Source organism: Dysidea avara, chromosome 5 (assembly GCF_963678975.1).
Source record: "Dysidea avara chromosome 5, odDysAvar1.4, whole genome shotgun sequence".
Taxonomy (NCBI): domain Eukaryota; kingdom Metazoa; phylum Porifera; class Demospongiae; order Dictyoceratida; family Dysideidae; genus Dysidea; species Dysidea avara.
In genome coordinates, this window is record NC_089276.1 from 8011021 (window position 1) to 8027370 (window position 16350).

At 38.1% G+C, this 16350-nt stretch overlaps 1 protein-coding gene and 1 long non-coding RNA gene across 13 annotated transcripts in view; one reads left to right on the top strand and one right to left on the bottom strand.

Annotated features, from left to right (window-relative positions):
- Positions 1-260: 260 nt before the first annotated feature.
- Positions 261-7042, bottom strand: LOC136255636 (uncharacterized). 12 transcript variants are annotated; one of them, XR_010701002.1, is made up of 9 exons: positions 5477-6995; positions 5112-5162; positions 4720-4793; positions 4181-4254; positions 3472-3575; positions 1062-1197; positions 771-1009; positions 680-722; positions 261-512 (listed from the first exon to the last, which is right to left on the bottom strand). It is a non-coding gene; the product is annotated as an uncharacterized lncRNA (long non-coding RNA). The 12 variants fall into 12 exon arrangements; XR_010700995.1 differs by having other exon boundaries at positions 1062-3575; positions 5477-7042; XR_010701000.1 differs by lacking the exon at positions 4181-4254 and having other exon boundaries at positions 5477-6976.
- A 1377-nt stretch (positions 7043-8419) lies between these two features.
- LOC136254967 (uncharacterized) overlaps positions 8420-16350 on the top strand; it is an 80025-nt gene continuing 72094 nt past the window's right edge. The window contains exon 1 of the mRNA XM_066047687.1: positions 8420-8530. Coding sequence (XP_065903759.1) covers positions 8458-8530 — 73 coding nt within the window. The 5' untranslated portion in view covers positions 8420-8457. The remainder of the gene's footprint in view (positions 8531-16350) is intronic.

Here is a 16350-nt window from a genome sequence, read left to right on the forward strand (position 1 = left end):
AGTTTGATATACTCAGGTGCACACTAGTAGGCATAACTCAATTATACATTCAATTTACACAGGTATGTATGAATATGATATACTATAATTGTATATCCTGTGTATTACAAATTGGCTGCTATACACTGGTGTGTATACATCATGTGTACATATGTAATAGATATACACAATGTAGTATAGCTTACCACAGCTTGTTGGCATGGCTACGTGGGCACAGTACATACAGCTAACTTATTATTAAATTCTTATGTATTCTGTGCTATTTTTAAAGAATTTATGTATAAAAATGTAATTCAATAAACTGTAACACACACAACAACAGCTCCATTGTCATCCCAAGTGGCATTAATCTAAGCTTGCCTTTATGTAGAATTACATTTGTATAGAAAAAAAACATTAAGATGTTCTCTGTCATGGTGGCTTTTCTTCATCTACACCAGGCCTGACCCAGTTGGTGGTTGCTGTACATCAATTCAAGCCATACATGTAGTACTATTTTCACCAGGCTGCATCTGCCAAGACATAGTTATTTTAAAGAGCACATAGGCTACAATTACCAGTATAAAATTTATGGTACAACTTTATAACTGACTGAAAGAAACTGCAAAAGAACAGTTGTAAAGTTGTAAATGCTCAGAACAGTTGTAAAGTTGTGAATGCTCAGACATACAGTACTTACCAGTTGTATGTCATACAGCTTCAGTTCTCTTCGCTGACTGAATCTGCAAAGGATATCAGTTGTTAGTGAACAAATGCTAGTGAAAACTTACCAGCTGTCCATCGTACACATGGGTACTCTCTGTTGAGTGAATCTGCCAAGGATATCGGTCATTATTATACAAAGGCCGTGGTCATACTTAGCAGTTGTCTGCCGTAAACTTGGGTACTCCTTGATGGCTGAATGATATTGATTGTTAGTGCACAAAAGGCTATTGCAAGTTGTCCATCATACAAAGACCATGGTCATTATTGTCCATTGAATAACTTGAGTATACTTTGCTGACTGAATCTGTCAAGAATATAAGCTGTTATTAGTATGCAAAGGCCATGATCATACTTACCGATTGTCTGTCATTATAACTTCAGTACTCTTTGCTGACCGAATCTGCCAAGGATATCGGTTGTTAGTGCACAAAGGTCATCGTACAACTTGAGTACTCCCTACTGAGTGAATCTGGCACACTTTACTGGTTGAATCTATCATACCAAGAATATCAGTAGTAAGTGCACACAGGCTATAGGTTATGAGGGACAAAACTGTGCAAAACTGTGTAAAACATGACTTTAAATTCACAAAATCTAGAGAGCATCATTATACATTACTTCACTAAGGTAATCACTCAATGATTTCATCAATATAAAATTATATAGAAAACTGTCAATATTCACAAATTTGCAAGAATTTCATCCCTCAAAAATTTCTAGCATTTGTTGTCATTTCATCGATGCTTTTTTAATTATACAGTATTTAGGCATACTTAACAGTTGCTGGTGGAACATGACTGTTGGCGTACATAACATCTATGCTTTTGGGTAATGTCGTACACCACATTTATACCGCTGCAGTACCGGGAACATTGGCTTCATCGTCATATCATACACAAAGTATTAGGAGGATCTGTATACTTGAAAATTATTATTAAGTCCTATATAAGGTAGGTAGTCAATTTAACTTTTAAGAACAGTATGTAAGCCACAGTGGTAACTAGCAACATGCATACATACATTTGGCCAAGACTGTGATATTAATATAGTCACCTGTAGTAACACTATAGTCACATGGCTACTTGTTCTTCCTTAATAAATTTTGTTACAAAGGCCAGCTACCCAAACGTTTGATAGCACACACTGAAAGAACAAGTAGGCCTTACATAATATATATTTAGTACGGACTATTCAGGCGTAGAGAAACGTGTAAAACCACTGGAAGCGAGCATATGCTCACCTCTTTGATATGATTGGTTATAGTACCTATCTCTAATGAAAATTTTAATGAGCTGGACACATGCAAGTGCTGTTGTTTTCCATGAGTAATAGTGCACCGCAGTGCTGATTCACTGGGTAGGCGCGACCACATGTCTGCACATCCCAGACCAAACTCGTTACTATGGAATTTTCTATTTAGCCAAATTTTCTGCTGACGCCTTCATAACTATGTTTAGCACTATGGGTATGATTTCAGTTAAGTCATACAAGAGACCAAAAAGTAAGCTGCATACTTTCGTATAGTGTGATGGAGACTTTAGTCTATAATAAAAATGATTCATTGTAGATTGGTCACTTACTACGCACAGTGTAGAATTATTCACAGATTCTTTAACTATATGTATGTGATTACACCCAACATTCTTTGTTTGTGTACAGTCATGAACATCCATTGTAATGCCAGTTTACAGCAATGATTGCCATTTTACCAGACCACCACTGGAACGTGAAGCATGACAAAGTGAAACTTGACAATCTATGAGGTACATACAGGCTGCTGTTGCTTCCTCCAAGAAAATTTCGTAGATCCTCTGAGGATGGATTATAGAGGAATTTCAGTAATTTATCATAATTGTCTCAAATTATGGCTGATCTCATATCACTCACTGGTCTGGTTTCATTTAGCCACCAGAGTATAACCAGAAAATGCCAATTCAAGTATTTTAGTCATCATAGTGTAAAAACAGTGTGTGTGTGTGTGTGTGTGTGTGTGTGTGTGTGTGTGTGTGTGTGTGTGTGTGTGTGTGTGTGTGTGTGTGTGTGTGTGTGTGTGTGTGTGTGTGTGTGTGTGTGTGTGTGTGTGTGTGTGCATTTGCATGTGTGTACTGTGTAGCATTAATATTTATTATGCATATGTGTGTGTGCATTTGCATGTGTGTACTGTGTAGCATTAATATTTATTATGCATATGTGTGTGTGCATTTGCATGTGTGTACTGTGTAGCATTAATATTTATTATTAGGGACCTGCCGATTATGTTAGCATAATTTTGAGCATAATAGGTACCTAAAAGCATTGAGCATAATGCCAGCATAATAGGTTAAATATTTGTACGATAGTGTAAACTCTTGCTGGGAAAATGACAATTGCAAAATAAGATGGATATACTCTAATAGAGCAGTCAGTAACTCTAATAGAACAATCATCAAACTGACTGTTCTATTAGAGTATATCGATCTTGTCTCTTACATGCAGGCATGCAGCAAGAATTTATTATTTGTGTTCCAGCCACTCATTTTTTTCTTTCTATATAGTGTTAAACTAGTAGCAAAGCATATGAACTAAGGCATGAACATTGAGCATAATCGAGCATAATAGGTAAATATTGAGCATTAATTTAAGCATAATAGGTGAATTTTTTGAGCAGTGCAGCATAGCATAATAGGTAAAATTATCAGCATAATCGGCAGGTCCCTATTTATTATGCATATGTGTGTGTGCATGTGTAATGTACTGTAGCCTACCTATACACACATGTAGGCTCACTTATCTCGTTCATAAAAAGGATAAGCTTGATCACTGATGTAAGTTCCAGGGGAGACCACAGTTTTCTCCTGCAGTGTAGCCTTCTCCATCACATCGTGTAGGTACTGTAGAAACAGGAGTACACACCATAAAACTTTCAGTAGCCACCCACACTATGAATAGGAATACATATATACATGGAATCCTTGCAGTACACTAATCCCTATAAACACTGTAATCAACTAGGATGACCTTCACACATACCTGTACAAACATATGACACTCAGTTACTGTAGTAGCCCTACGTGAAATTTAAAAAAATCGATGCACTAAAATTTTCTCCAATTTCCTTCTTCTATAGCTCATTTAAATTGCCATGCACTACTTTTCCAACAAAATCTGAGGTATCTATTTGCCATGCACTACTTTTCCAACAAAATCTGAGGTATCTATTATGTGTCATGAGATATGTCTTTTATTGCATTTTGCAATACAAAATTTGTTACACCAGGTTGGTTGGGTCATTGTGGTGCCAAAATTTCCATGAATTAGATCATTGTGCTCATAGAGGGTTGCTCTACACATATCACACCTGAAAAGTTACCAGACACAAAGTAGGCTGTACACAATAATTAATTTTACAGAAACATATTGCACATACTTCTTAGCTGTCATTTTAGCCATGAGCAAACAGTTTGTACAATGATTGTTTTACAGTATACAGTCAAACCTCTCTAATGCGACGCTCAATGGGAGCCATAGATTTTGCTGAATAAAGGAGGTTGTTGGATTATCAAGTCACCTCTGTAATCCGACATTATACAATATGTCAGATTATGCAGTAAATAACAGGTAAAACAGATCACACAATGTTTTAAACATGAATTAATTTTAGAATTTGTAAGTATTACAGCTTTTTTCTATTACTGTCAACCAATTAAATACTTTGGTTGCTTAAAAATTATTTTCTGTGATTATTCTAATGCCGCTATTATTCTCTGTCAGATTACAAAGGTCAAAAACAATGCATTTCCAAGTCTAGAGAATCGCAGTTTGTGTCGGATTATGGGGTACAGAGTTGTCAGATTACAGAGGTTGTTTTCTATACAAAAATGTTGGTAAATGACATTTCAGTCGGATTCTGGATTATGCAGGTGTTGGATTAGAGAGGTTCGACTGAATATACAATTACTGTTTTACAGAGGACACCTGCATAACCTGGACACTTAGTTGAGGCCCCAAAGTACCAGCTTTTACATGTAAACTGACCTGGAAAATCAGGACATCTTAATAATCAGGACATTTTTGGTTGATCCCAAGGTGTCTTTAATACACAGGTTCCACTGTAATGAATTTATATTTCATTTTGAATATCAGGACACCCTCCTATCTCACATAGCTAGACCAACTTTTTCAGGGGAAGTTCCACTGCTTGGTGCAAATTGGCAAAGCCATTATCTTCTTACTGTTTAGGTTCTGAGACTATTATACTTTAAAATGTGGCACAGTGTTTGCTTGAACACAACAGGATACAAAACAAGCATGTTGCTCAATAGCAAAAGGCTTAGTCAGTCTGGCTATGCGAGATTTGTTGGACTCCTGAACATACATACAAACTAAATCATCTGTACATAATACTTGATACATCACTCTTAACCTACACTTCGGATGGTGGTGGTCTATCAAAGCGTCGTACCAATGATGGTGACCGGCTATACAATATGACACAGTGGGAGATACAAAATGACACAGCGAGACATACAATATTATGACACAGTGAGACACATAATATGACACAGTGGGACTAACACGTGCAAAAGCAGTGATGTCATGCTTAGAGGTGTGTCCAGAATGAGTGCGACTATTCAAACTGGACCACACCCATTTTTCTCCCTACAAAGATAAAGTGGTCTAGCCAGGTGAGACTAGTACATAAAGTATAACATGCTTAAGTAATCTGTAAAGGACAATACAAACATATCATAGATCCTTTACACTCTAAGGATCTATGAACATATCCACTCACCAAGAGGAATGTAGTAGTGAAGTAGTATTCACAGCGGAATCAACACTAATAACTAACTAGTTACTGTCTGTCCAGTTTGCCACATAACTGTAGGAATTTGCGCGGTGGTCTAGGACGATGAGCTCTTCCAGAGTATCAAATCACGTGATTCGTAAGTGTTCGAATTTATAAGCAACACTAGTTTTACAACCGGATGCGGTTAGACCTCTTTTGCCGAGAGCTCAGACTAGCAGTGTGTGAAGTCTAGCGCAGTTCTTTTCATCCGAGTTTTTATCGATGATACTTTGTTTCATTGCGCACTGTTCTGTCGGGTCGGAGGCACTTTTATGTGAGCACCGCCTCCAGAGGTGAGTCAGTGTAGCTATTAATGTTCACTTCTTATTGCCGTGGTGTACTAAATATTAATCTTTTAGGTGTTAGCTAGACGCGCGTAGTTGTATCGCTCTCAAGACTAGGTCAAGGCGTCGTGCTCCACTAGTATCACGGTAAGCGTACATGAATTGTGCGTGTGGTTCATTAAAGTTTCTGTTTATGTAGTTTTGTCTTTAGGTACAAAAGCACATTTAAAAGGTTTGTTAGTTTACTTGTTGTCTATACTGTTTTACGGGCTGATGATTCAATGCAGGTATTGTATGGAAGTTGCTTTGGCGGCATAGTTTGCTGCATCATGCACTGACATAATAATAGCTTGGTAAGCAGTAGTGCTTCTTTCTTGCCAGCTTTAATTTTTCTTTTCAATGATAGTGGCAATGGAACTGCTGCTGCTTATTATGATTGCACAGCATTTCAATAGTTACAGGTATGTCTGTTGTCGTATTACTGACTAACTATTTTAAAGTATTCATTTTGTAGGGCTGAATTGTAGAATCACATGCTACTGATACTTCATTGTGTAGATGCCAGGCACATGATCATGATTGAGTTAACTGTGTTTATGCAGTGAACAGGTATAATAGCTTTTCATAGTTGTCTATTGGAGAATACACCTTTTCTATTGTAGAACAGTGTGTGGAGTTTAGGAGATGTGAACTAGGAAGAAGAATTATGTCCACACATGTACATCTGGTGAATTTATCAGCTTCGTTTCATTGGTAAGGCCACAAAAGAGCATTTGAATCATTGTTAAGTGATTTCTTTTGTCTGTAGACGTCGTTTGATGATGAGACCTATATAGAAGAAGAATGATGTACCTGCTACTTTTATCAAAGTGAACACTACTGGACACATTTCATGTTGTTTACTCAATGTTGTACAATTTTAAATTTTTTAATATGAAACCTCTAATCTTATAATAGTAAAGATATTCACATCAGATATACTACATTGAGTTACACCACAATTATACATTGGTGAGTATATCAAATATGTATTTCTTACATATGCACATATTATACTTATGTAAACAGAGGTTATACACGTGGTTAACCAGTAGTGTATAAGTCAATTATACTCATATATTATACATAGTAGTGTAAATGGTATCTATACACAGGTACAACCATGGTGTATAACAGATGTGCCACACATGTGTATCCTTGGTGTATATCATAATAATACATCAGTTATACACCTATGTATTTCAAATGTTTTGCATGGTGCTATCAATTATTAGTTGGACACAGTAAGCGCTACACACTAGAATATCAATCTCCACTTCCAATCAAGGGGATGCTATAGTAACCAATCCACAAGCTTTGAATTTAGGCCTAGTAGCTAATTAGAGAACCTCTAGGAAGGTGGATGGCTGCATGTGGATGATAGCTGGGAACTACGGAAGCAGATGCTTCTCCTCGTGAGAGGTGTGCATAAAGCAACTCAACTTTGAGGAATAAAGCAACTCAACTTTGAGGAAAGGGAGGCCTATGATGTCTGGTCTCAATTACTAAAACAGGGATATGGGGTGGTGCCATTAGACATGATGAAGTGGTGTGTTACTAGCCCATGATGACGTGGACGTAGCAGTATGGAGCCATACATACAGGCTCCTTGGTATACATACATACATATACAGGCTCCTTGAGCCTTCTTCACCTGTAACACAAATACTAAATACTAATACACACCCACACACAGAGAGGCAGCAATCACATATCAACTGAGCTTACTGCTGATTAATTGGGTATCACTTCTCTGAATGCAGCTAAACACTTGTGGGTTAGCTACTCTCTTTCTAGCAGCTTCAATCTCGCACAAACCCGGCCTTCTCTTATCTGTTAATTTTTTCTTCTAATTAGGAAAAATCGCGAACCTATCGTCAACAGGACACATAGTCATAGGATTCCATCTACATCTTCCCACCAGATCGCACACAAGTTCAGGATAGCTCAAGTATACTAACGCCGTATTATGTTAAAAGAGGATCACGTGATCCGAGCCGGACGAATAGCGTAGTGAAATTGGCGTCCGGGAGCGGACGCCACTACCTTGTTTTTATGTGCTGTTAAAACGTGTTCATTAATAATTATATACATGGTTTCGATGTAAAAAAAAAATTTAGTCTGCCCTTACAATTAGCAACAATGTGGTGTTTGTACAGTGATCTTCATAACGAGATGGTCTTTCAAGAGGTGGCCACTAATTAAGCAAGGGTCTTTACTAAGGTTTGGCCATTTCCGGTTTCCATTTCTACAATCCAATCCAGAGTCTTGTCTAGCGTCGCCGCCTTTTAAGTTTTAACAAAGGGGCGGTGGCGCCAGAATATATCCAGAGCCAGCTTTTATAGTTTCCCAACATTCTCATCAGTAACTGGGTAAGGTTGAAACACGATATATCCGGATAACGCCAACTCATGCCTTGCAGTGGGTAACTCCAGTTCTGCGGTACCAGGTACGGCATCTACCGATAGCTATACGTCCTGGTACGCAAATATGTAAACATATAAATTCCTTCTTGCCCTGGATATATAGTGTCACACAAAGTATTTATCTGACATATAGCTACAACCCAGCGGAGTGGCATAGTTACTAGCTACAGTAGCTACCATGATTTTTGGCAAAGGAACTTTTGTTGTTGTTCTCGTGTGTGGGTGGTTAATACGGCAGGGAAACAGCCAAAGTAAGTCAGGGTAGCTAGTTTTAGTGCCGGTATTAGTCGTTAGCGGCAGACAGTATCTTAACGTGCTATACCTTATTCATAAGACAAGTAAGTCAGTGATTTGTCAAGTCATGCTAATCGGAAATGCTGACTGTTTCACCTATAACAGATGGCTAGCTAATATCTATAGACCACTCACTGTGTGTGAGAGTTCTGGCTAGCTGTAGGTATCTGGCAACAGCTTATACAATCTTGTACAGCTTTACTATGTCTAACAGTGACTGAAGTGAACCATTGGAATGACATATAATACTTGTATGGATGTAAGATTAAATTTGATATGATTGCTTTAAGGGTAAAAGAAGTCTGTACTATGCATGCATGTGGTATATAATCATCTCTCCTGTTCATAAGTGAACTTTAAATGATTTATCTTTATGAGAATAGCATAAGTGACCGATTATTGAACAAGGTTTATACTTTACTTCATAAATAATTTTATATCCAGGAAAGTAATATCGACCTCGAATTTTCACCAGAAGGTAGCGTCTTTCTTGTAGAATACCTCATGTAAGTTTGAGCAATAGTATCCGATTAGTATGAATGGATTCGTTCTGCATTCCATAAAATGCAAATTATCGAACACTGGTACCTATTATCGAACGCCCATTAATTTCCTTTGATCAATTATCGAATGTTCTGCACCTTTTCTACTCTGGTGACCTCAGTGCAATCTACACACTCTTAATTATTATATCAATGTTATTTGAAGTACCATGATACTGTAACTAAAGTATAGTTTTGATACGAGCATGCACTTGTGAGTTACAACGGTGAATCGTTTAATACAGGCCTGCCAACTCTCACGGGTTTACCGTGAGTCTCACGGTTTTACTACCCTGCTCAAGGGCAGCAGATCGAATCTCACGGTTTTTGAGAAAAGTCGAGACCTTTTTTTTTTTTTTTTTTTTTGGTCTCAGCATAGCATCTACCAGTTTTTTTTTACTACACACTGCAATACTACAATAAAGGTACAGAAATCTCAAGATTTTTTTACTTTCCAGGTTGGCAGGCCTGTTAATATTAAATGCATATGGTAAAAAAACCACCACATTATGAACAATAACACAGTCTTATCATCCTTGTTCACAATAACCCCTTCTGTACAAGTCTTCGTGGATACATCTTTCACTCAGGAAAATGATAAACAGTCGGCCAATTCTGCCGCCAAAGCCACACTCGAGTTGTAGTTCTTTCACGGCGATTCCTGTGTTCTTTTCCTTCATTTTCTAGTCGGTGGTGGTAAGTATCAAGACTGCTGTGATGTCCATACATAAACTCTAAAGGATGGAATGCTCATTAAGAATAGGCTACACTATTGGAATTCTCCATATAAACACCTTACGAGTATGCGGAATAATATTGTAAACTTCCAAATACATTACATGATTTTAATGTTCAACAAGTTGATGTTGTGCTACTTCTAAAAACCAGGCGCCAAGCAGCTAGCTAACTCATCTGGAATAACTATAGACAGTATATACTACTATGAATTAACCAACTATGTATTACTACTTTACAATAGGGTAGTTTGATAATATAATTAGCTATTTCTCGTATTTCGTAATTCATGAAATATACGTAATTCGTTCAATTACGTTGCTATGCACTGCTAAGGAAGCGTTTGTTAAATAAACCGCTTTAACCAACATATTACGCACAAAACTATCTTCTAAACTGTTTTATAGTGTTACTAACGTGTTTTTCCCACAAATTCTCTCGACAAAGCCTCAAAGCTGCTCTTCATTTTCGTTCGCGTACGTAAGGGATACGCCCCCTTTCAACTCGAAGCGATAGGCTATTCCTGGCAGTGTACGAGGCCTGCACCGTTGTTTTTCAGTTGCTAAATGCCTGAAAACCTCAAGGGGAAGGTAGTCTGAGAAAAGTCACCACACCCGTATTTCATTCCGCCGAAAAGAAACAGCAAAGTTCACCTGTGCAGAAGTTTAATACAGACTTCATTTCACTTTTACTTCTTACGTAAAAGCTGCTTTTACCGTTATTAAACGCTTTTGCTCACGTGGGTGCGTACGGACAAACATAGGTAGATAGGTACATAGGTAGATAGATAGGTACACACACACACACTTTTACGGAAACAATTACAGTAAACCAAGCGCACGCCCACAGCCGGCCTTCGGCCGGCTGTGGGCGTGCGCCTGGTTTAATAATAGGCACCGTTCAATAATAGGTCACTTGTGCTACCAGCGCACATAGCTACACTGTAACCAGTAGCATAGGTCGCCTATTATCGAATGGGTATCACTCTTTTCACCCTATTTCATAACCCTACAGAACTTAGACAAAAAACGGTGAACCAAAAAGGCGAAAAAAGAAGTGCAGTATTGAAGGGGGATCGAACCCAGGATCCCAGTGTGATGGTCCAGTGTGCTACCGATTATGCTACCGCTGTTAGCTCCCTTGATTCCCTTCTTTTGTATCTTATAAATGTGACTAACGAAATAAGCTGTATATAGTAAGAAGAACCTAACCCTAAAGGTGAAGAAGAAACCAAAGCTGAACTCTAACCCTAACCCTAACGCTAACACTACTAGACGCTTCCCCTAAAGTCTACTACTCGTGACAACTACTGGACGCTTCCCCTAAAGTCTACTACTCACGGCAACTACTGGACGCATCCCCTAAAGTTGACTACTCGCGGCAACTACTAGATGCGTGCCCTAAAGTCGAAGAGAGAGAGCAACAACTACAGTAGGAAGTCTGGATGCTTTTGAGCTTAATATTACGTAAGGGTTATGAAAGGTGGTGAAAAGAGTAAAACCCTTATCGAATGGTACGTATTATCGCACTTAACACACTAGACGAGCTATTCAACGTACCAAACCAATAAATGCTAAATAAAGACTTTTTGAGTTGTATGGACCACCAATACAACAGTTTTCTTCAGTGGTTTCTATTGGTAAAGGGTTCCAGAGGCTCTAGTGGATATGCAGTGGCACAAAGTGAGCAAAATTACAATTATTTTAACAAACATTTATAACTTCTTACCACAATAACACACATACCTTCAGTTTAGGTCATTCAATAGAGGAGTCTTTGTTCTCTCTGAGTACCAATTTTTAAGTAAATCAAACGAGCAGGCCTCAAGTTATGAGCAAAACGGTAGCACCCATAACAACCATGGTTTCAGTGTAACTTGAATAACTCGTGAACAGCATATTCAATCTCTCTAAAATTTCTGTCACAGATTGTTATCCGGTAGTTGGATATCCCATAGAAACCTCAAAGTTACAGGGTAATTCCCTAGTATGTTATTCATTGGAATGTGCGAACTGTTTGAAAAATTGGTCATTGAGTGAAGTACGGCTGTTCGATAGTGCTTACTGGTGTTTGAGGAGTGGTAAATGATAGGCTCTACTGTTTTGACCATAACTTGTAATGTGTTGATATGATTTACTTGCAACTTGATATTCAGAGGAACCAATGGCTGCTCTGTTGAATAGTCCAAACCGCAAGTCTGTGTGTTGTTGTGGTAAGGAATTATAAGTGATTATTTAAACATGTTCGATAAATGGCAACTGAGGATATACTGTTGGTTTCCCGAACATTACAAATTCCTTTAACCATACAATTACACTCTTTGCTTTTAAAAAAACTCTTGTATACATGCAGTTATCATCACAAAACTTTTAACAGCATTTCTCTACATAATTATGAACTAGTGGTATCAATGGGATGGTCATTGAACAAGTTAATTAGATTGATGATGTCATTAAATTTGCAAATTGGATAATCAATGTGTATAAGATTTTATTACAACAAGTACACAAAAAAATTGGTTAGAGTAAGGACCATAGTACATCGATAAAAAGTGCTGAAACAAGCTGGAGTAGCACACGATATTATATCACAGTAAAACAATAAGAAGTGTTATATCCCTGCTGTGCTCTTCTTATGGTATCTTGAGCACAGTAGGGATATAACACTTCTTATTGTTTTACTGTGATTTAATATTGTGCACTACTCTTGTTTCAGTACTTTTTATCGATGTGCTATAGTCCCTACTCTAGATGAGAATTCCATTTTTTGTGTACTTGTTTGTCAGCTTTGTTTGTAAAATAAAATTAATACAACCAGTGAATCCATGCATACCGCATCAAAAGAAAGAACTGGTGCCATGCACCCCAGCTACCAATTATTGTCTGAAAAGTGAAGTATCCGTTATGCTTCATTGTCAGCTATGTTCAACCCATTATACAGCATTACCAATCAAGAACTTGTTCAAAAAGCGCCTCTGCAATCAAAGTAACCACTATGAAAAATACAGACGATTTCTGTTACGAAAGGAAGCCATCATGTGCTACCACCAAATCAACACCTTTCGCTGTCAGCCAAGATGAATGGGACACAAATGAGGACTCTGGTAAGCCCATGGAGAATGCATTGTATGGACTGCAGTATGCCAAAAGGAACCTCATGAGCTGAAGCGACGTTGAACAGTGAAAAAATCAAGCCTATAGCCTTAGCTGTTATCGAATTACGCTTGTCTGAAGGAACCAGACAGGCAGTCAGTCAGGCAGGCAGTCAGTCAGGCAGGCAGTCAGTCAGGCAGGCAGGCAGTCAGTCAGTAGAAAATTTCATTTAATAATTTTTTATTTAAAATTCCATAGCAACTTGTTGAAAGCATTTCGGGTCAATCTGTTAGCTTGTTTGGGCTTAGTTTTTTTTTTAAAGGCTTTATGGTGTGAAAACACCAAATGTCAGTTTACCTAACCAATACTGCCTCATTGTCGTTAGGGAAAATTGAGGCTGGTTATTTGGGTGATGTTTTTTCATAGGCCACGCCTACTCCTTTGTAGTCCCTACTATAACTATTGTAGATGCAGTCTGTTTATTTACAACTTTCAGAATTTTGCTGGACTGCTGCACCTTTTAGGCACAAGCAGAGAAAATTTCAGGACAAAAGATTGTATGATGGTTTTACAACAAAAATACTGTCATAACGTAAATATAAGAACAAGTACATGAAAAAAATTGGAATTTTCAACTAGAGTAGGGACCATAGCACATCAATAAAAAGTACTGAAACAAGCTGGAGTAGTGCATGATGTTAAATCACAGTAAAACAATAAGAAGTGTTATATCCCAACTGTGCTCAAGATACCATAACGGAAATGCACAGTAGGGACATAACACTTCTTATTGTTTTACTGTAATTTAACATCATGCACTACTCCAGCTTGTTTCAGTACTTTTTATCGATGTGCTATGGTCCCTACTCTAGTTGAAAATTCCAAATTTTTTTGTGCATTTGTTAACTTTTTTGTAAATAAGTTTATGACTGCTGGTGAACTCACGCATACCACATCTGAAATGGTGCTGGCTGCCCCAATTTTATTAATTATCATCTGAAAAGTGAAGTATCCATTACATTTCGCTGTCAGCTATGTTCAACCCATTACACAGCAATACAAACATTACACAGCAATGCAAATCAAGAATTGTTTGAAAAGCACCTCCGCAATCAAAATAGCCACTATGAAAAATATGGATGATTTCCATTTCAAAGGGAAGCCATCACGTGCTACTGCCAAATCAACACCTTTCCCTGTCAGCAAAGATGAATGGAACACAAAGGAGGACACTGGTAAGTCCATGAAGAATGCATTGCACGTACTACGGTATGCCAAAAGGCACCTGTCAGGCCGAAGCGACGTCGAACAGTGAAAAGTCAAGCCCGTATCCTTAGCCATTATCGAGTTACACTTGTCTGAAGGCATCAGTCAGTTACTTACTCAGTCAGTAGAAAATTCCGTCAAGTAAAATTTTTTTTTAAATTCCGTAGCAACTTGTTGAAAGTGTTTCAGGTCGATTGTTTGGGCTTAATTTTACCTCACCAACACTGCTTCATTGTTGTCAGGGAAAATTGAGGCTGGTTTTTGGGTGATGTTATTTCGTGGGCCACACCTACTCCTTTGTGGTCCCTACTATACAGTTACTATCATACTGTATGATATTTATAGACGGCTTGCTCTAAAAGATCATATAAGGAAATTTTTATTTCTTAAGTGTACGTGCTTAGAGGTCACTGACCCAATGAAACTGTATGTCATGAGTAAAGCAGTTTTCATTCATCTAAAAATAAATATTATCTCAAAGTCAAAAAATGTATGGCAAAAACTATTGGTGGGAAACCATGCAAGGATATTATATACACTTGTTAAAGTGGGGATAGAGATTTGGAGATATTATCAAGACACACGGTAGTGTGTCGTGCGGCCCAAGAAGCCGGCGCGCAACCCCGTGAGTATATTGACAGGAAGAAAGAAAACGCAATTTTCGCACCTCCGTAGCTCTGTGCTGCTGCCTTGATGAAACAACACGAATTTTGCTCTGTACATTCCCTCCAACTTCAGTACTCCACATTCCAAATTTGAGCGAAATCGCTTCAGGCATTCCTGAGATATGCGACTTCAAAAATTGGCTTAGTTTCTTCGTTTTTTTTTTTCTTCTTATTTTTCTTCCTCTTTTCGCACACTTACAATAACTGCTATAAAACGCGAACTCGTTATCCGATTGCCTTGAAATTTGCACACAGAAGGGGGGTATAAAGGCGCATCTCGGTACCAACTTTGGCTGGAATACCATAAACAGGCAAAGAGTTATGAGCGATTATGCACGAAAAATAACACCAATATGTTGTCACGCCTACAGGGTAAACCGCGTATGGGAAGAAGCTGAAAATCGGTGGGTGAATAGGTTAACTATTGAACCTCAAACCTTTTGTCGTTTGAAAGAAATCGAGCTAAAAACCAGGAAGATACAGCGAAAAAATCAACAGTGTGTAACAATTACGCAATCGAGATTAGCTAATAAAAAACGACTGCTTGCCACGCCTACCAGATAAACCGCTTGGGGTAATGCTTTGAAAATCGCTGTACAGATGGAGTTATCATCTTAGAAAGGCTCTTCAATGGTGTAGAAGAATCAGACTTAAAGCCACGGAGTTATAACACGAAATCCAATTTGGTGTAGCAAGTGCGAGATCGAGATACTCTAATAGAGCAGTCATCCTAATAGAGCAGTCACCCTAAACAGAATTCAAGAGATCAGTTAGAAATAAGTAACCTGTATCTCTAGAGATCAGCTAATCACCCTGTAGAGAGTTCAGCTACAAACAATTCACTCTGTTCAGACATCAGTTAGAAGAAGTTTTCTTGTAGAGAGTTCAGTTACAAACAAATCACCGTGTTGAAAGATCAGCTAGAAGATGTCACCTTGTAGATAGTTCAAAGAAACCACCATGTAGAGAATTCAGCTACAAACTAGTGACCCTGTAGATACATCAGTTAGAAGAAGTTACCTTGTAGAGAGTTCAGCTACAAAGAAACCATTCTGTAAAGAGCTCAGCTGCAAACAAATCACCTATACAGAATTCAGCTACAAACAAATCATCCTGTAGAGAGATCAGCTAGAAGAAGTTACCTTGTAGATAGTTCAGCTACAAACAATTCACCCTGTACAGAGCTCAGTTAAAAGAGGTTTCCTTGTAGAGAGTTCAGCTACAAACAGATCACCCTGTAGAGAGATCAGTTAGAAGAAGTTACCTTGTAGATCGTTCAGCTACAAACAATTCACCCTGTAAAGAGATCAGCTAGAAGAAGTTACCTTGTAGAGAGTTCAGCTACAAAGAAACCATCATGTAGAGAATTCAGCAGGAAAAAAATCACGTATAGAGAGTTCAGCTACAAACAAATTTCCCTGTAGAGAGATCAGCTAGAAGAAGTTTCCTTGTAGAGAGTTCTGCTACAAACAAATCA